General features: G+C 44.4%; 1 protein-coding gene across 1 annotated transcript in view; it reads right to left on the reverse strand.

The window, feature by feature from the left end:
* Positions 1-1,330: 1,330 nt before the first annotated feature.
* The window catches only part of LOC139281476 (sodium- and chloride-dependent GABA transporter 1-like), a 60,850-nt gene continuing 40,163 nt past the window's right edge, over positions 1,331-22,017 (reverse strand). Inside the window, exons 9-14 of the mRNA XM_070901647.1 lie at positions 18,156-18,268; positions 14,021-14,152; positions 11,440-11,542; positions 9,578-9,678; positions 2,858-3,025; positions 1,331-1,435 (exon numbers count right to left, since the gene is read on the reverse strand). Coding sequence (XP_070757748.1) covers positions 1,331-1,435; positions 2,858-3,025; positions 9,578-9,678; positions 11,440-11,542; positions 14,021-14,152; positions 18,156-18,268 — 722 coding nt within the window. The remainder of the gene's footprint in view (positions 1,436-2,857; positions 3,026-9,577; positions 9,679-11,439; positions 11,543-14,020; positions 14,153-18,155; positions 18,269-22,017) is intronic.

A 22,017-nucleotide genomic window follows, 5' to 3' on the forward strand; every position in this document is an offset into this window, starting at 1 on the left:
AGAAAACATTGGTCTCAGTCTACCATGTTAATGAGTATAGATGAATTTATTTACCATCCCTTTACATGTTTAAATTCAGATAAAAAGGTAATAATACGTAATCACTGGCCCTCATACATGGCCATGTGAAGGGACCACTAGACCTTCATACAGCAAGTTGTGTGGATAGATCATTGACTCTCATACATTAAGCTACATGGAATGATTATTCTTCACAGATGTGGAAGTAAGAGAAAGAAAGGTATAATTTGCATTTATATAGTATCTTTTGCATCCTCAGGATACCTGAAAGCAGTTCACAGCCAATTCATTACTTTTGATGTGTTGTTATTTTGTAGGCGAATATGGCAGCTGATTTGTACACAGCAGTAAGTGAGAAAAAAGACCAGTGAATCTGTTTTTGATGGTATTGATTGCAGGAAGATTGTTGACCAGGATATCAGGAGAAGTCTCTCCTTTCCTTTGAATAGTTCAATTGGATCTTTAAAATTCACTTGAACCACCAGAGACAAGGCAGCACCTCTAACTGATCTGCTGTGTATTTTCTAACATTTTCTTTATAGCATTTGCAGTTTTTCTGTTTTATTTTATTTGTCTATGGGCACAGATTCCTGGGAATGATGCAACAGGAAACAATTAGTGTGATGTTTTATCTATGGCAGCATTCATTTCTTTATTTTCTTCTTGCGACAGCAATAATATAAATAGCTAAATGTTCACGCCCAAGATATATAATGGAAATGATCATCTCAGTCAGCAGACACATACTATTTTCCTGAATATTTGTTTTCAGGGTTTGTTTTATAGGGGAAAATTCAGAGCAGTGTACCAAGCAGTTCATTCCACTGAGTATGTGACTCTTGTTGTAAAAAGAGGCACTGAGGAGATACCCAAGTCTAGATACTGGGATGGGCATAAGACAATCTAACTGTTCTTAACCTCTGCTTATGTTAACAGAACCTACAGAAGGGTCACATTAAATGACAAATCGCAGGGTCTTTTCTGACTAATCCCAAGTCCTTTGGTGGTACCTGTAGCAATCCTTTCTGGGACAGGTGAGAACAAGAAGTTTCAATGTAGAGCAGCTTTATTGGGCAGATTGACAATAGTAACTGAAAAGAGGAAGATGACATTGCACTGTGCGAAAAGTGATGTTTATTTTTAATCTGGCAGGAGTTATCAAAAAGAAAACACCTTTTTTATAACTGATGAATAGAAACCAGTTCAGTAGAACAAGCTGTAATCTAACTGCAATCTAACCGCGCCTGTGGATTGCTGTGCAAAAAGCGAAAGGGGGGAATAGAGCTTTTGCCTTTATGAAGGTAGACAACTAAACAGTATCATCAGCGTAGCTTCTGTTTAGAGACTGGTTGGATTTCAACCCATTGTTTTGAATTATGACCTCTTGTCTGGGCTGTATCATCACTTGCAAACGCTATAGTGAGGAGAGAAAGAAAAGATGTTACCAAAAGAAATCAAAGCCAAAAAAAAACATTTCAGCTATTACATTAAGCCACAGAATATCATAAGGACTCAAAGCATGTGATTTTCCCATTAACTTGTTGTAATGAAGCCACAATTGTTAATCTTTCAGTGTTAAGATCAGCACACACCAACAAAGAGTACCATTATCGTTATACATAAACAGACACAAAACTGATTAAACCCATTGACCGCATTTTGGTTTCAATATTTAAACCTTTTTTCAGTATTTAAATGTATAGAGAATGAGACACCCCCTATAGAATGATCTGGGGAGTGACAGTACTTCTCAAAAAGGAGCCAGATCACATCAAGCACTGTCATAAACTTAAGCTCTTTCATTGCATCTCATACATACCCAGGCCACAGTAGGAAACAGAGTGAAGATGCAATGTACATTTGAAAACCTTGCAACACTCACATTTTCTAAGGGCTTCACATATTGAATCATTGTAACACAAGGATGGGCTTCAGGTTAGGGGACATGACAGCCATCAGTAACCTCATGTACTTTGGGAGAAGCAGCAGTATGATATTGGGCAGCTGTGTCACGCTAATGGTGTGAAAGGAGTGACGGTGCTAGCCATGCTGACCAATGCTTCAATCACTTGTTTGTTATATGTAAGGTGCTTTAAAAACAAACTTAACCTTAGTGAGGAAGAAAAAAACTCTCTCTTTTTTTAAGAAAATAAATATTAATAAAATTTCAGAAACAGAAAATTACTAAGAAAAGCACAAAGGAACTGTGAACACTACAAAAATAACACAGACGTGATTCAAGGCTTCTTCAGTCATGGAACCTCCATTGTTTGCATTCCAAATGAATGTACAAGGCAAAAGAGTAAATCTACACAAATGTCACTGAATTGTATACATTTAAAAGCTTTGCTTAAAATCTGGCATTATAATGAGGCTGGCACACAAAATGAATGCAAGCACTTCAGCTTACTAAATGCAGAAGCACACTGGGTTGCAATCCAGAATGATATTGGTACATAGCCTCCAGTGTAAAGGTCCCTTTGCACCGGTTGCTCATCTGCTCTCCTAACATACAGGATCACTGAGTCAGCCTTTGATTGTCAAACATCTCATTAGGCCTCAAGTAATACATATATGTTTGTAGAAACATAAATAAACAAATAGAATGATGACTAGAGCATCATGGATCTAGTATGATCGGTATAATGCTTGACTTACTCTCTCCTACCCCTTCAATAACTATGGGTCCTCAGCACCAAACAGGTTTCATATGTAGCTCTCAACTTAATTGAATTGAGAAGTTACGGACTTGAATTCCCTTTGATAAGATGCATGAAAGGCATGAAGTCCAGTGCTCAGAGTCTGAATTCCAGATGCTGAGGGGTTTTTTTCATACCTGTATGAACGTTCCTTTTGTGGTGATAAACATGTAGACAATGTATCCTGGGATAAATACCATGGAGGAGAGTGCCATGAACCAGCCAATCCCCTGCCCCCATTTGGGGTAGACGTAATCCCCAAGAGTCAGTGGTGTCATTTCAACAGCACTGAAGAGAAATACTCCCTAAAATTCAGGCACAAAAAACAATATTTGGATGATGTATGCGCACTGATTGGATATATACAACATTAACAACATTCTATTATACCACAGTTCACTGGCATTTTAAGGTAAGTAGCTTGCAAGTAATTTTTATATTTTTTAAAGTGTGGGTGGGGATTTTTCAAGTGTTGTAAGGACAAGGTGTATCAGGATGTAAAAGACCTTCAGAGATTTTCCAGTGATGTCCATGGTTCAATGTGTGCACGAATATTGTGAAAGTAAAGCAAGGAGGAAGCACTCTGTATCATGCACTAAGCATAATTGACCATTGGAGACTGTTAACGTCTGTTAGGTTGTCTAAATTAGTTACACCATTCTGAGTTCACATAGGGAACAATACCAGCAAAAAAAAACAGGATCTTGTGACAATTTAATAAAAAATAGAAGTGTGTGCAGTATTGACATCCTACCAATAAATGTTATGAAAAAAAATTAAAATTTACTAAGCATGTTAAAGCCATCTGCAGGCAGATTATTGTTACTGCACCAACATTTTCTTCACTTTGAATTCCATATCGAAGTCCTGCAATGTGGACAACTTGCCTGACTGGCTTTGACTGAAGAGGGATAGCAGTTTGTTAACAAGTGATTAAACTATATTCTGTTAAGGACATCACTGTCACATTCAGTGGTTTATTAAACTTGTCTTTCTCCCAATTTTCCCTTCCTCTGCTGAAGTCACTGACATCCAGGGGTATGGTTCTATCAGCACAGTCTCCTGGAGCTCATCTAAGTAGCCATTCTTTATGCGTGAGGCTATGATGGGGGATTCAATCATGGGGAATATTACTGCCAGGTCTGGGTTTTTCTTCTTCTTATGACTAATTGTATACTTTCCAGTAGAGAGCCCTGAATAATAATCAGGAGTGGGAACGCAGTATGATCTTTCTTCACTCCAATCCGGGGACACTGAGGTCAATATGTTGTATATCTATCAAAACGTATGCTGAAATCAGATAACTCAGAACAGATCAGGAATTTAATGGGGATCTTCCTGATCAGAAACGGGATGTATTTTACCTACTGTGCTGTTAGGGGGCATTATATTTTTTTGTGGTTCATTACGAGGACTAACTTGGTCCAAATTGGGGAATGATCAAGTCATGTGACATGGATGGTGTGATGTCTGAGATAGCGGCAAATGCAAGGTTTCTTTCATGAAAAGAAATTGGGGCAAGGACAGAAAGAAGTAGGAATGTGAAGAAATGTGCACGTTAAGTATCCAGGAGGAAATGTAAGAAATAACATTAGTAACAAGAGAGAAATAATTCAAGGAAGAGAGAGAAAACAATTTCAAAGAAAGTGAGAAAGACAAACGAATTGGTTCAGAGAGGGAGAATTAGATTCAGAAAGAATTAAAATAGGAAAGAGTTAGAAAAGAAAGAAATGAAAAGAAAAGATTTACAATAAACAGGCTTTTACTAGTTTTCTGCCCTCATGGTTTTATGTAGTTGGTGCTATGCAGGTTGGGTCTATTGTGGTCTGTGGGACCTATGTTTGTAGTAAAAGAGCAGCCTTCTGGTATCATACTTGTGTTATCACACTACTCCAGAGACCAAAAGTGCTATGTATGGAGAAAGAGTCAGACTGAACACTGTGAGCTCAAAGTAAAGTGTGACCTTAGTCTTTTATTGCAGGTCTCCAGAGTGCCTCTCCAGCCTGTAAGGCCTCCTTGAATACCTGTGCTCCCTGTGATTCCACTGGTCGGGGAGACTAGAACTAGGGGGCACAGCCTCAAAATACGGGGGAGCCAATTTAAAACTGAGTTGAGAAGGAATTTCTTCTCCCAGAGGGTTGTGAATCTGTGGAATTCTCTGCCCAAGGAAGCAGTTGAGGCTAGCTCAGTGAATGTATTCAAATCACAGATAGATAGATTTTTAACCAATAAGGGAATTAAGGGTTATGGGGAGCGGGCGGGTGAGTGGAGCTGAGTCCACGGCCAGATCAGCCATGATCTTGTTGAATGGCGGAGCAGGCTCGAGGGGCTAGATGGCCTACTCCTGTTCCTAATTCTTATGTTCTTATGTTCTTATGACTCCAGGGGATGAGCCCTCTGGTAGACAGTAAATACAAGTTTACAGAAATAACAACAGTTCCGCCCCACCCCCGCAAAAGTCGATAGTGTAACTATTTACAATGTGAGTCGATCTGGGGTCCTTCTTGCCCTGGTTGATCGGTGTGAAAGCTGGTATTGTTGGATCATTTGTTGGGCCCTCGCTGGACTGCTGTGCAGCTGGCCTTGCTGTGCTGCCTGGTGTGTTGGGTCCTGCTGGGCTGCTATGGATGATGGGTTCTGCTTCGTGGTCAACCGTGGTGCCGGTTGCCACTGGTGTGTATGTTGGGGGATCAAAAAAGGTAGGGTCCAAGGTGGGTTGCTCAGGATAGTCCATGAATCTGAGTTTGATTTGGTCCAAGTGTTTCCGGTGAATGAGTCCAATTGAAAGTTTGACCTGAAACATCCTGCTCACCTCTTTGGCCACAACAGTGCCGGGAAGCCACTTGGGACCTTGTCCATAATTCAATACAAATACAGGATCATTGATTTCAATCTCGCGTGAAACATTTGCGCTATCATGGTATGTACTTTGTTGAAGCCGCCTGCTCTCTACCTGTTCATGTAGATCAGGGTGAACTAGCGAAAGCCTTGTCTTAAGTGCTCTTTTCATGAGCAGTTCAGCAGGTGGGATCCCAATGAGCGAGTGGGGTCTCGTGCAGTAGCTAAGCAGGACTCGGGATAGGCGAGTCTGCAGTGAGCCTTCAATTACCCACTTCAAGTCTTGCTTGATGGTTTGCACTGCTCTCTCTGCCTGACCACTGGACGCTGGTTTAAATGGGGCAGATGTGACATGTTTGATTCCGTTACGGGTCATGAATTCTTTGAGCTCAGCACTGGTAAAACATGGCCCGTTGTCGCTCACCAGGACATCGGATAGGCCGTGAGTGGCAAACATGGCCCGCAGGCTTTCAGTAGTAGCAGCGGACGTGCTAGCCGACATTATCTCACATTCAATCCACTTGGAGTACGTGTCTATAACCACAAGGAACATTTTACCCAAGAACGGGCCTGTATAGTCGACGTATACCCTAGGCTATGGTTTGGAGGGCCAAGATCATAAACTTAGCGGCGCCTCCCTGGGTACATTGCTTAACTGCGAGCATGTATTACATCTGTGAACGCAGGACTCTAAGTCCGCATTGATACTGGGCCACCACACATAGGATCTAGCTATCACTTTCATCATTACGATGCATGGGTCGGTACTGTGGAGGTCATTGATGAAGGTGACTCTGCCCTTCTTGGGAACCACTACACGATTGCCCCACAAAAGTCAGTCTGCCTGTATAGACATTTCATCTTTGCGCCACTGGAACGGCTTTATCTCTTCCTGCATTTCCACTGGGACACTGGACCAGCTCCCGTGAAGCACACAGCTTTTGACTAGAGATAATAAGGGGTCCTGGCTCATCCAGGTTTTGATCTGTCGGGCAGTGACGGGTGATTTCTCACTCTCAAATGCTTCCATAACTATGGCTAAATCTGCGGGCTGCGCCATTTCCACCCCCATGATGGGCAATGGCAGTGTACTGAGAGCATCGGTGCAGTTTTCTGTGCCTGGTCTGTGGCGGATGGCGTAGTTGTATGCGAACAACATGAGCGCCCATCTCTGGATGCGGGCCGACGCGTTGGTATTTATCCCTTTACTCTCGGAAAACAGGGATATGAATGGCTAATGGTCAGTTTCCAATTCGAATTTTAGCCCAACCAGGTATTGATGCATTTTCTTTACCCCTTGGACACACGCTAACGCTTCTTTCTCAATCATGCTGTGGGCTCTCCCAGCCTTAGACAGACTTCTGGATGCATAAGCAACCGGTTGCAGTTTCCCGAAATCATTAGCTTGTTGCAATACACACCAGACGCCATATGACGACGCATCACATACTAGTACCAAACGCTTAATGGATCATACAACACAAGCAATTTGTTTGAGCATAACAATTTTCTCGCTTTTACAAAAGCATTTTCTTGGCTTTTGCCCCAAACCCATTCATCCCCTTTTCGTAGTAAGACATGCAGTGGTTCTAACAGTGTGCTAAGACCCGGTAAGAAGTTATCAAAGTAGTTCAGGAGTCCCAGAAACGACCGCAGCTTCGTCACGTTCTGTGGCCTCAGTGTGTTCTCGATTGCCTCCGTCTTCGCGTTGGTGCGCCTGATGCCGTCTGCCGCAATCCTCCTTCCCAAGAACTCCACTTCAGGCACCAGGAAAACGCATTTAGAGCATTTTAACCTGAGTCCCATGCGGTTCAGTCGACTAAGAACCTCCTCCAGGTTCTGCAGATGCTCAGCTGTGTTCCGACCTGTAACCAAGATGTCGTCCTGGAAGACCACAGTGTGCGGGACTAACTTCAGTAAACTTTCCATGTTTCTCTGGAATATCGCCGCCGCTGATCGAATTCCAAATGGGCATCTGTTATAAATAAAAAGACCTTTGTTCATGTTGATGCAGGTGAGGCCCTTCGATGATTCCTCATGTAGGCTGAAGTCAGATCCAGCTTCGTGAACGTCTTTCCTCCCACCAGCATTGCAAAGAGGTCACCGGCCTTTGGTAGTGGGTATTGGTCCTGCAGGGAGAAACAATTAATAGTTACTTTGTAATTGCCACAGCTTCTGATGGTGCCGTCACCCTTGAGGACAGGAACGACCGGGCTGGCCCACTCATTAAATTCGATCAGTGAAATGATGCCCTCTTGTTGCAGCCGGCCTAGCTCGATGTCTATCCTTTCTCTCATCATGAGGGTACTGCTCTCGCCTTGTGATGGATGGGTCGCGTCCCCGGAATTAGGTGGATCTTCACTTTTGCTCCTTGGAATTTCCCAATGCCTGGTTCAAACAGCGAAGGGAACTTGTTTAAGATCTGGGCACACAAAGTGTCATCAGCGGACGATAGCGTTGGACTTCGTCCCAGTTCCAGCGTATCTTTCCCAGCCAGCTCCTGCTGAGCAGCATGGGACCATCGCCCGGTACGACCCAGAGTGGTAGCTTGTGCACCGCTCCATCGTAGGAGACCTTTACGGTAGCACTGCCAATTACGGGAATCAGTTCTTTCGTGTAAGTTCTTAGCTTCGTGAATTGGAGTTAAGATTGGCCTTGAGACCACAGTCTTTCGAAAGTCTTTTTGCCCATAATGGACTGGTTTGTGCCCGTGTCCAGTTCCATTGACAGCGGGAGTCCATTTAGTTCAATATTCAGCATTATCGGGGGACAATTCATGGGGAATATGTGCACCCCATGTACCTCTGCCTCCTTGGTCTGAGGCTTTGGTTCATCGTGATCCTCCATGGATCTGTCCTCCTCTGCAACATGGTGGTTTGTAGGTTTAACAGGATTAGCAGCTCGCCTGCACATAAGTTGGAGGTGTCCCATTGTTCCACAGCCCTTGCAAATGTATTCTTTGAATCGGCATGAATGGAAACGATAATTACCTCCGCAGCACCAACAAGGTGTAAATGGCCTTGCATTCATCACCCTTGCTGGTAGACTCTGAGACATCCGCGGATGTGCAGCTGCAGGCATGTGTGACCTGCCCTGTATGTTGCAATTCAAAAACAACATCACTTTATTCACAGTATTGTAGCAGCACTTGTGTGTCGAGAGATTTGCTTAGTATTGTCACTGGCGACAATGAATGCTTGGACTTTCGCTATGGCCTTATTCAAGGTTGGGGTCTCTACAGTCAAAAGTTTGCGAAATATGGTTTCGTGGCCAATGCCAAGTACGAAAAAGTCTCTGAGCATGTACTCCAAATGTCCTTCAAATTTGCAATGTCCTGCAAGCCGTCTTAGCTCGGCGACATAACTCGCCACTTCCTGGCCTTCAGACCTTTTGTAGGTGTAGAACAGTTACCTCGCCATCAGAACGCTTTCCTTTGGGTTCAAATGCTCTCGGACCAGTGTGCACAAATCATCGTACAATTTCTCCGTGGGTTTCGGTGGAGTGAGCAGATTCTTCATGAGGCCATACATTGGTGCCCCACAGATGGTGAGGAGGATCGCCCTTTGTTTGGCAGCATTCTCTTCCCCATCTAGCTCGTTGGCCACGAAGTATTGGTCAAGTCGCTCCACAAAAGTTTCCCAATCATCTCCCTCCGAGAATTTCTCCAGGACACCCACTCTGCATCTTTGGGTTCGCTATCTGTATCTCGTCGCCAGTTGTTATGCATGGAGAAAGAGTCAGACTGAACACTGTGAGCTCAAATTAAAGTGCGACCGTAGTCTTTTATTGCAGGTCTCCAGAGTGCCTCTCCAACCTATGAGGCCTCCTTAAATACCTGTGCTCCCAAGGGATTATGGGATCCCTTGGGACTCCAAGGGATGAGCCCTCTGGTGGCTGTACAGAGTAAATACAAGTTTACATATATTTCAAAAAACATCACATAAGAAAAGCTTTAGTGCACTCTTGTCAGTGAAATACGCAACAACTTCATAACACTACCAAAGAGGACGTTGTCTTACCAGAACTACAATGGGGGTAAAGTATACCCAACAAAGCTTCCACCATATGCATGGCTTGTACCCAATCATTTCCTCAATGCATTCATAGAACTTGTTAACACCTGTGAAAAACAATCAAAATTTATAGCCTTTTAAGCCAAATGCTTCTAGTGAATTTCAATTTCCTTTTACACATGTTGCTTTTATTTGAAAATCTGGTTATACCCAAGTGAAGTGTTTTACACAGATTGGAAAAAGTGTGTCTTCCAGGGATCATTGCTAGCTGAGCTTGCCAGAAAGTAACCCAATAGCATTATAAATAATGGTGCTGCGTTCTGGTTATAATACATGACCGCAGTGGAAACAGTGAAGATGGCCATTCAACCCTACTTTGGATTTTGGAACAGATCCCTGAAATTTGTATTTTTTTTGTGTATGTACTACATAATGGCTAGGAGATTGGTTATGCACACTGTATACAGAGTCCTTCATGACTGCCAATACCAAGGGTGCTTTGCAGTTTGGTACACAGAGATTGGGTGTTGCTATGGTATGGTTTGAATCAGCATGCTCCAGAAGACACCAATATTAACATGAAGATCCAGTCCTAACAGTGTATAGTAACTAGTTGGGTGAGCAAGTTTATTGGAAACCTATACAAACTTTGCTACTGCAAAATACAGGTGTAAATACCTAAAAATAATTTTAGTTAGGTGGATTAACTGAAACTTATTAGTGGCATTCTGTCAAGAGGACAGTGCTTTAAGAATGATTGGGGATGCAAAGTATAGATGTCATCGCCACTGGCCAATCTAAAATAGGATTCCCAATGTAGAAGAAACTGGTGACCTTTAATGCCCATTTCAGGTTAGAGCTTCATGGGAGCAATGCGTTAAGACATCAAATTAATATGCATCCTCCTCAGGAGTTAATAATGACCGTATGTGCATTATAAATAACCTTACTGCAGAGACTGCATGAAAGTCGTTGTCTAGTAAAAAAAAACACAATAATTTTACCACCAGCAAGTAGCAAGTAAGCAAAACTGAGAACTCCAGAAATTGCAGTCCCCTGCTGCTTAATTGCTACTGCTATAATGCATTACACCCACAGCAATTTCCAGTGACAGAAAGCAGAGGAAATCTTGCTGAGTGATAGTTCTCCCTCAGTAGGCTCATACTTACCTCTATGTTCTTACTATCTGCAAAAAAAACTCTGCTCTGACCAAATCAAACCACTTGCCAGTATGACTTCATCGCCTACATAATTTAGTCAAGTAAGGAGTGTCATTGTGGTACAAATTTTATTGGTTTAGTGATAAGAAAGGAAAGCTAAATTAGCGATTCAGGGGAAATAAGCTGAAGATTGATTTCCCCTCCTAACCTTTTCTAGATCACCAGACTCCTCCTGGGACACCAGGCAGAGAGCCTTCTCTCCGTCCTCGGGCAATGCCGATCTATATTCACCACTGGGTGGCACAGAATAGCAGTCTAAGAATGAATCTCTAGGTTTTAGAGAAGAAACTCCCTTCTGCTGAGTACTTCCCCTTCATTACACAGCTGAGGGCCTGTGCGGAATCAAAAGCCATGTCTTGCCATTGCCCAGTGCACCTGTTGGTGTGAGATTTAAAATTTAAGTGCCTCACTATTTCTATTTGGATCTAGTTTTTTAATAATCATCAGTATAGCTTGTCGCTCCCAAACCGTAGGAATTGAAGAGGACCATTTATGCCGATGTCTACATCTAGGTCTACTATTATGCCATTGTCCCTTCCATAACTGACTACAATGGGAGATTAACAGGGACCATGATGTAAACATATCTGACTCGACCCTGGTTCCTAATAAGAAGAAAATAAAATAATATTTAAAACAGTCACTAACCATAAAACCAAGATATTGAGATAGTCTCAAAGAATACCAGAAAGAGGAGGGTAATCCCACTAGCAGAATAATAGTCAAACAACTTGAACATGTAGAGACCACCCTATATTTAGAAACAGAAACAAAGTTTAGAAATGCAAGGTATAAAATATAAACTATAAATCAGTTAGAAAAAAATCTTCTCAGAACACTATCTTTAAATCAGCTCAGAGTATAGGGCAATAGTAACTATACTAAAATGCAACAAGCATTAATGTACTCATTCTTTGGGACAGCAGGTCCAACAGTCAGAAAAGTGCACAAAAAACCACATCAACCTATTGACCTAGTTCATCCAGCAACAGTGAAAACCCATTGACCCAGCAGCTGTGAAAATCCACTGACCCAAAGTGGTGAAAACCCACTAGCCTACTTTTACAGCAGGTATAGTAACTCACTAACTTACCTCATTCAGCAGCTGCAATACAAGCCAAATGTCCCAGCTCATCCAGGAACAATAATAGCTCATAGCTTTAGTTTGACAACAGCAGTTATAGTGACCCACTGACTTAACTTGCCTAGCAACAGCTCTGGCAATCCATTGATTCATCTTATAAAGCAACAACTTCAGCAACCCACTGCCCACTTCTATTTTCCTAGTGATGCAGTGTGGGAGTTTTAACATACAGCACAACATAGTGGTGGAATGAGAGTTTGTGCTACTAATTCTCCACTCTGAGTTCTGATTACAACCATAGCATTGTCGTTAAGCACAAAGGGCTAGGTTTTCGGTTGTCTAATGCCTCAATTAGCGGCCAGAGAGGACGTTAATGGGAGCGTAAGAGGTTACCAACTGGGAACGCAGCTTTTAGCACCCTGACCAAAAATTCATTAGCGGCTCACCGGGGGTACAAACCAGTAGCGCCTAGCTGATGATGATCAGTGCGAACCTGATGACAGTCCTGGTGCAACGCCCACGCTTGCGCCCCGGTCAGTAAATTCGGTGCAGCCGTCTCATTTAGTGACCGCCAAGGACAACGTCTGGAAAAACAGACAGTACAGGCTTGCAGAGTCGTTAACTGGTGGCTACTTAAAGGGATGAGGAAGCACTTCCCTCGGAGGTCACAGTCAGTGAAACGTTTACACAGAGCACGTACGTGAGCCTCCGAGTTTGCAGCGGAAGACAGACATAACAGTACGGTTGAAAACAAGTGATTTTGAAAATGTAATGGTTCATTACTATGCCGCGCCTTTAAGACTTGGCTTTTACCGGGATCTGAATTGGAGTTTGGCGCATGCGCAATTGGTCCGCCAAATTTACCGACTAAACTTTCATTATATCCTCCCCAGGTGTAGTGTGCAACGGATGATTTAGCGCCCCTGTCAGCTCGTCAATCAATTCTGATGAATTTCTGGGCGGAGCGTGCAAACTTTTTCAAGGCGCTAAAATTACCGCTCCGTTTGGGTTACCGCCCTAAATGAAGCGCGATCGAATTTTTCCCCTAAAGTGTCAGTCAATCACTTTTTCACAGGAAGGGAGAGAAAAACAATCTAAAAGTCATTCGCAGGCTATTACATTATAATTTCTACACAAATCTTTCAGAGAGGAGTTCCAGAAACTTGGGAATAGGCTACCCAACCGCCATGGATGATGTGTGGCATGGAGAGACCAACTAGAAGGGGAATAAAATCTCACTCCGTCTTTTGTATCTTTTTCCTCAGTGGTCTTTCCCTGGTTATGAGAGTGACCGTCTCTGGAAAAGACCTTCACCTGGTATCCTGGCTGAGTTTGCCATGAAAGGAAATAAAGGTAAGAGTTCTACTTCATGATAGTGTGCTACCCAATATAAAGATTGCAAGAAATATGCATTTTGATCATATTTCAAGCATTGAACTGAAAAAAGAAATGATACTAAATGAGAATCTATGAAATGTGGGTTACATTATAGAGTGGATATAGGATGCTCATAGAGGATTGAGGAGACTTGGGTTACATTATAGAGTGGATATAGGATGCTCATAGAGGATTGAGGAGACTTGGGTTACATTATAGATTACAGTTTTGAATCTACCCCAGAACATTGTAATTAAATTATTTTATCTTTGATGATTGTCAGGGGTTGTGATTGAAATGGCGTGAGCTAGATCCATCCCTACAGCCCAAAACTGTTGGTAATTCAATACTTATTGGCACAAAATTGGCAACCTCACTTGCAGAGTCTGATGTGCTAAAATCAAAACCATTGCAAAAGCCAAACCATTGTAGGAGAGCGACATCTTGAGGTCACAGTTAAGGGACATGAAATAAATCACTTTATTCTGAATCTGACCCATGCTATAATTGATCTGGAATTGCCTTGATGCTGACATAAAGCTCAAAAAGTGGAAAGAGAAATTTAGCATTCTTCAGCAGTCACATATCCTACCTTGATGAGCATGAAATAGACCCCTGAAAAAAAAATTGAACTGTGAACTTACTTTTGATCAAATCACTTATGAGCTGTAGTTAAAGCAATATCTCAAGTGTTGACATATATCCTGTCTGTAGTCTGAAGAGTACAGTATAAATGAGACATGTCTAAGGATTTTATTCCAAATGTACCTGAGTAATGTTACATAATCCAATGAAATATGACAGGATGCACACCACTGCAATGAACAGCTTTTTATGAACTCGCAGTTTATGAGGGTATTCGTCCATTAGCGCAGTAATGAAGCCTTCCACTGTGCAGAACTGAAAGGAAGTAATTAGATTTAGAACAGAAGCAGAGTAAGAAATATAGAAGAAATGAACACAATAGATTTAGGAGAAGTAAAACCATTGTCACTACTAGATTCTAAGATCAGGAGTTGGTCCATTGAGATTCCTATTTTTACAATTTTCACAAGTGCATTTGGATCTAAGTAATCTAAGGGAACAAAAGGTCAGTGCAGTGGTTTTGTCTCATCACTAGAGCATGTACATGGCTGTTGGTGTTATTAAAGGTGAATCTGCATGCTTTCAGTGAAACTTCGAGCTTTCTGTTTGAAGAGTATTATATACCACAACTGCAATTGGTAGAGGAGAACCAGCAAGGGCAGGAATTTGCCGCTGTGAATTCAGATGGCAACAAGGAACGGGAATGCTCAGGCCCAACAGTACGTAATACAGCAGGACTACCGTACTAGAGCAGTTACCTGGGAATGAGAGATAAGGTGTACCTAAGAAGTACCTGATGATTATCGAGGAGGCTGTGACAGAGCTGAGCTATCTCCTTCAGGAAGAGCTGTGCACCAGATCTAAAATCTATTTGGCACTGCCAGTGGCCATCAATGTCACCTTGGTTTCAAGGTTCATTCCAAGCTACTACTGGGATCATCTGCAGTATAATGCATTTACTGCGATGTATCAAAGGGGGTCACAGCTGCATTATTCAACAGGGCCAACAACTTTATCACTTTCACCACTGACCATGTGAGAGGGTAACACAATTCTGTAGAACTGGCTGGCTTTCCCAGAGTCCAGGAGGGAGAAATTCACCTCACGGCCATGCAAGTTCCATTTAGTTGTACTGAGGTCTTGAGTGACCTAAATAGTGGTCCTTTAAGGGATGACTTGAAGCTACTCAAAAAAACTTTTATTGAGTTATATTTTTGTGGAGCCAGAAGGAGCAAGTAAAGGTTTATGACCTTTTTTTCAGGCCTTAACCTGACCCAACCGGAGCTCACCTCCCTCAGATTGGTATTCCTTCCCCACCTCTTTTCAGACCTACCTACCAGCCAGCTCAGCATCACTTCCATTCAAAAGAGGTCCTATGCCGAATCTGGCTCAGGCCTCAGGCCGCATGTACCAGCACACAGAGTAATTACTTGTAATGCTCTTCTCCAGATTGCTACCCGCTGTAGCCATGGCTCAGGGTATTCTTGTTGCGAATGCTTCAGCCTTGTCTTTTGCACTCTTGCTGACTCCACCATCATTGAGGAAGGGGCTGCTCAGGGAGCCTCCACCTCCCATTAGCTGCTTAATTGTTCACCAACATTTGTGACTAGATGTGGGAGGACTGGAAAGCTTTGATCAGATCTGTTGGTTGTGGGATCACTTGGCTGTCTATAGCATGCTGTTTCCGCTGTTTAGCGTGCATGTAGTTATAGCTTCACCAGATTGGTACCTCATTTTGAGGTATGCCTGATGCTGCTCCTGGCATACTCTTCTGCACATTTCATTGAACCAGGGCTGGTCGCTTTTCTTGATAATGATGGAAGTGAGAGGGTTATGCCAAGCCATGAGGTTACAGGTTGTGGTGGAATACAATTCTGCTGCTGATGATGGCCGATAGAGCCTCATGGATGCCCAGTTTTGAGCAATAGATCTGTTCTTAATCTATTTTAGTTAACACGGGGATAATGCCACACAACATGTTGAAGAGTGTCCTAATTGTGAAGATGGGACTTGGTCTCCATAAGGATAGGTCACTGCTACCAACACTGTCATGGACAGATCCGTATGCGGCAGATAGATTGGTGCGGATGAGGTTATTCCCTCATGTTGGTCATGTTCAGTGCCCAGTCTGGCAGCTATGTGCTTCAGGCCTTGGCCAGCTTGGTTTTTTTTGGTACTACGAGCTGGCCGAGACCTGAAGGACATTGAAGTCCCCCCACCCAGAGTACATTCTGTGCCCTTGTTTCCCCCAGTGCTTTCTCCAAGTGGTGCTCAACATGGAGGAGTTCTGATTCATTAGCAGAGGGAGGGTGGTAGCTGGTAATCAGCAGGAGGTTTTCGTGTCCGTTTTTCACCTAAAGTCATGAGACTTCAGAGATTCGGAATCAAAGTTGAGAACTTCGAAAACCACTCCCATCCGACTGTATACAACAGTGCCCCCACCTCTGCGAGTGGGACAGGCCATACCCAACAATGGAGATGGAGGAGTCTGGGATGTTAGCTAATAGATATGATTCTGTGAGTATGACTATGTCAGGCTGTTGCTTGACTTTTCTGTGGCACAGCTTTTCCAACTTTGACACCAATCCCCAGATGTTAGTGAGGAGGGCTTTGTGCTTTTGTCGTATCTGAATCTGATGCCTAGTTCGAAGCTGATACCTCTCTCTCCTCCTTTAAGATGCTCCTGAAAAATGACTTATTTGACCAAGCTTTTGGTCCCCTGTCCTAATAGCTTTATATATGGCTTGGTGTCAAACTTTGTTTGATAATCGCACCTGTGAAGTCCTGTTTGATATAACAGAGTGGATTACTAAGGCCATTTCAGACGGCAGTTAAGAGTCAACCACATTGGTGTGGGACTGGAGTCAAATATAGGCCACATAGGGTAGGGATGGCAAGTTCCTTTTCCTAAAGGATATTAGTGAAACAGTTGGGTTTTTATGACAATCAAACACTTTTACTGATAACAGATTTATTTCGCTTTTTTATTTAAACGGAGTTTAAATTGACGAACTGCCATGATGGGAGTTGTCTTCATGTCGCTGGATTATTAGTCCAGTAACAACAACAACTTGTATTTATATATCGCCTTTAATGTAGTAAAATATTCCAAGGCGCTTCAGAGGAGCGATTATCAAGCAAAATCTGACACTAAGCCATATAAAAAGCTATTAGGACAGGGGACTAAAATCTTAGTCAAAGAGGTAGGTTTTCAGGAGCATCTTAAAGCAAGGCGGAATGGTTTAGGGAAGGAATTCCAGAGCTTAGAGCCTAGGCAGCTGAAGGCATGGCCACCAATGGTGGAGCGATTAAAATCGGGGATGCATAAAAAGTCAGATTTGGAGGAGCACAAAGATTTCGCAGGGTTGCAAAGCTGGAAGAGGTTATAGAGATAAGAAGGGGCGAAGCCACAGAGGGATTTGTAAAAAAAGGTTGAGAATTTTAAGATCGAGGCGTTGCCGGACCATGAGTCAATGTGAGTCAGCGAGCACAGGGGTGATGGGTGAACAAGACTTGATGGGAGTTAAGTGACAGGCAGTAGAATTTTGGATAAGTTCAAGATTATGAGGGTGGAAGGTGGGAGACTGGTCAGGACAGCATTGGAATAGTCCAGTCTAGAGGTAACAAAGGCATGGATGAGGGTTTCAGTAGCAGATGAGATGAACTAGGGTCGGAGACGGGCGATGTTACAGAGGTGAAAGTAGGCAGATTTGGTGATGGAGAGGATATGGGGTTGGAATCTCAGCTCAGGTTCAAATAGTAACAGAACCACTATGCTACCATACCCGATTGCTGTCGAGTGTGGTGAATTGCTGCGCAAGCAGAGATTCTAGGCTTCAGAGACTCTATTTTCTGTCACACAGGGCAAATGTGCTGCCCTTGAATACACTGAAGGGCCTACATATTGCACTCCACGCACATCATGAGGGTTCCCTTCACTGCAGTTCCTCTATGTCTTGGGCCAAGAAGGGGCAAAATAGCCAGTGTTCCCACTCTTGATCATTATCTCGTGACTCCGGCTGGAAAATTGATGTGTGTGAATGTTAGGTAAGGAACTTGCTTAACTCTCATGCACCTCAGGATCAAATGGCTCACTGTCTAAGCTCTCACACAAGAATAAAGGTCATTGGACAAAGTACCAGAGCAACCAGAAATGGCACCTTCAGGAGAGGAAGGGAGAAAGGATTGGGTAAACATAACTTTAAAATTATTTTAATTCAAACTTAATCATACTAATTTGCTCCTTTGATGCTTGAGAGGATGTCATATCAGAAATAATTTTTTTATCATTTTAATTGCTTCTTATTTCAATACTAACCTGTGAATCAAGACCAAGCATCATTAACATGGAGAAAAAGAGAATGGACCATAGTGACGATGGATGCAGCTGTGTTACAGCCTGTGGGTAGGCAAGAAATGCCAGCCCAGGACCTGTGCAATAAATGACATGCAATCACAAAGTTATTTCAACTGATTTCCTTGAGCTCCAGCACGACAAAAAGATTCATTACAATTAATCTATTCCACAGAAAACACACGATAAAATTCCAAAATTCCTGCAAGGCCACTCGGTTGGGACAAATTGGAGCAGAAACCCTGCCTGGCTCAGTTCCAAGCTAGAGACTCTCTCCCAAATCCTGGGAGGGACACGTCTGCATGGCTGGGGCAGGTTGCCTGCACCTGTAAAAACACATCAGCGGCAGAATCCCCAAACAACCGGTGGGATTTTCAGAACAGCATCATGCCTGTCCCCTTTTTAAAAAATTTGTTCCAGGGATGTGGGCGTCGCTGGCAAGGCCAGCATTTATTGCCCATCCCTAATTGCCCTTTGTAGTGTCCCCTGCACCTTACTACAGACTCACACGAGGCATGGATATATCAGACATGGTCACTCTGTGACCTTCACCTTTATTGCCAGGACCAAGGAGTGTTGACCCTGGGTGGGACCTCCCCTTTTATACCTGGAAACCCAGGTGAGGAGTGTCTCCCGCAAGTTCACCCCCTGTGGACAAGGTGTGCATTTCTAGGGTACAGGTACAGTGTACATGAGTTACAGTTACATGACTATGTCATTGCAAGATGTTTAAATACATGATATCACCTCCCCCCTTAAGTCTTTTTGTTTCAGAGGTTAAGTCTGTCAGGTGGTCGACACTCTCTCGTGGAGCGCCACAGTTGTGGCTCTGGTGGCTTAGCCTTGGCACGCGTCTTTGTCACTTGAGTTGATTCCGGCCTGTCCGGGCTGGCCGCAGGGACTGTGCATGCTGAGGGCTGTCTTTGTTGCTCGTCCACTGGCAGTTGACATCTCATGCTCTTCTTCAGGTTCCTCCGTGTCTATGCTGAACCTTTTCTTTACTTGGTCCAAGTGTTAGCGGCATATCTGCCCATTGTTTAGTCAGACCACCATGACACTGTTTCCTTCTTTGCCAATTACGGTGCCCTCAAGCCACTTGGGTCCCAAAGCATGGTTAAGAACAAATACCGGGTCATCTATTTCTATACACCTCTTCCTTGAGTTTCGGTCATGGAGCTCGGTTTGGGACTGGCGCTTGCCCTCAACAATGTCTGTCAGGGCTGGGTGGATGAGGGACAGTCGCGTCTTGAGCGTGCGTTTCATGAGGAGTTCCCGTGAGCGAGTGCAGGCGGGACCTGTAGGCCAGCAGGAGGCGCGATAGGCGGTACTGAAGGGAGGGTCCTTGGATGCGTAGCATGCCCTGTTTTATGACTTGGACCGCCCGTTCCGCCTGGCCATTGGAAGCCGGCTTGAACGGCGTTGTCCGGACATGCTTGATACCATTGCCCGACATAAACTCCTGGAATTCATGGCTGGTGAAACACGGGCCATTGTCGCTGACCAGGATGTCCGGCAATCCATGGGTCACGAAAACCGTACGCAGACTCTCCACGGTGATGGATGTCGTGCACGAGTTCAATATGATGCACTCGATCCACTTCGAGTATGCATCGACAACGATCAGGAACATTTTCCCCATGAACGGGCCCGCATAGTCTACGTGAATACGTGACCATGGTCTAGTGGGCCAGGGCCATGGGCTGAGTGGGGCCTCCCTGGGGGCATTGCCCAGCTGGACACACGTTGTGCACCCGCGAACCCAGTGTTCCAGGTCTGAGTCAATCCCCGGCCACCATACATGTGACCGGGCAATGGCCTTCATTAACACGATGTCAGGATGCTCGCTGTGGAGTTCCCTGATGAACGCTTCCCTTCCTTTCTGGGGCATGACTACCCAGCTGCCCCATAGCAGGCAGTCGGATTGGACGGAAAGCTCATCCATCCGTCTGTGAAACGGTCTGACTTCCTCGGGGCACACCCTGTGTGCGGGCGCCCAATCCCCAGTCAGGACACATTTCTTTATCATGGATAGGAGGGGGTTCCTGTTGGTCCAGAGTTTGATCTGGCAGGCTGTGATGGGGGAGCCCGCAGTGTCAAAAGCCTCAACGGCCATAACCATCTCGGTGCTCTGCTCCGACGCCCCCTTGGTGGTGGCGAGTGGGAGCCTGCTGAGCGCGTCAGCGCAATTTTCGGTGCCTGGCCGGTGCCGTATAGTGTAGTCATACGCAGTGAGAGCCCAGCGTTGATAGCCTTGCTGTCGGACAACAGGGATGTTAATGGCTTGTGGTCCGTCTCTAGCTCGAACTGTCGACCAAAAAGGTACTGATGCATCTTTTTCACACTGTAAACACAAGCGAGTGCTTTCTTTTCGGCCATGCCGTATCCACGCTCTGCCTGGGAGAGTGACCTGGAGGCATAAGCCACCGGTTGGAGTCGGCCGTCATCGTTACCCTGCTGCAACACGCACCCAACCCCGTAGGATGACGCATCGCATGTTAAGACCAGTTTTTTACAAGAGTCATACAAACTCAACAGTTTGTTGGAACACAGCAGGTTCCTCGCCTTATTGAAAGCCCGTTCTTGACAAACCCTCAAAACCATTCACAATCTTTACACAGGAGCATGTGTAACGGTTCCAACAATGTGCTTAAGTTCAGCAGAAAGTTCCCGAAATAGTTCAAAAGTCCCAGGAATGATCGCAACTCCGACGTGTTGCCCGGCGTGGGCGCCCGGCGGATCGCTTCTGTTTTTGATTCAGTGGGCCGGATCCCATCTGCGGCAACTCTCCTGCCCAAAAACTCGACCTCTGGGGCCAAAAACACACACTTGGCCTTTTTCAGCCGCAAGCCTACCCGGTCCAATCAGGTTGTGAAGGTGTTCTTCGGTGTCTCGACCCGTTATGAGAATGTTGTCTTGGAATACGATCGTTCCAGGAATGGACTTGAGCAAGCTTTCCATGTTTCTCTGAAAGATGTTGCTGCCGAACGAATGCCGAACGGACACCTGTTGTAGACAAGTAATCACTTGTGTGTCGTGATGGTGGTCAGAGCTTGGATTCTTCAGCCAGTTCCTGAGTCATGTAGGCTGAAGTGAGGTCCAACTTCGTGAACAGCTTGCCACCTGCCAGCGTGGCAAAAAGGTCCTTCGCTCTCGGAAGCGGGTATTGGTCTTGCAGCGATACTCGGTTGATGGTGGCTTTGTAGTTGCCACAAATCCTAACCGAGCCATCTGCTTTGAGGATGGGAACGATGGGACTTGCCCAGTCGCTGAATTCAACGGCCGAAATTATGCCCTCTCTGAGCAGCCTCTCCAGTTCACATTCAATTTTCATGCATCACATACGGCACCGCTCTGGCTTTGTGGTGCACTGGTCTGGTGTCCAGAGTGATGCATATCACTACTTTAGTGCCCTTGAACGTTCCGACACCAGGTTGAAACAGTGACCCAAATTTTTGCAGGACATGTGAGCATGAACTCCATGGATGAAATGGCGTGCACATTCCCCCATTTCCAATTCATCTCAGCTAGCCAACTCCTTCCCAAAAGCGCGGGGCCATTTCCCGGAACGATCCAGAGTGGCAGCCGGTTCTGTAATCCATTATGTGTTACCACCAAGTTTGCACTGCCTAGCACTGGGATGATCTCTTTGGTGTACGTCCGTAGCTGCATCTCAATGCGTTCCAGTTTGGGCCTGCTAGCTCTGTGTGGCCATAGTCTCTCAAATTGTTGGGCGCTCATGAGTGACTGGCTAGCTCCTGTATCCAGCTCCATGTGCACCAGGATGCCATTCAGTAAGACTTTCATCATCATGGGTGGCGTTTTAGTG

The sequence above is a fragment of the Pristiophorus japonicus genome, chromosome 15 (assembly GCF_044704955.1).
Source record: "Pristiophorus japonicus isolate sPriJap1 chromosome 15, sPriJap1.hap1, whole genome shotgun sequence".
NCBI classification, from domain to species: domain Eukaryota; kingdom Metazoa; phylum Chordata; class Chondrichthyes; family Pristiophoridae; genus Pristiophorus; species Pristiophorus japonicus.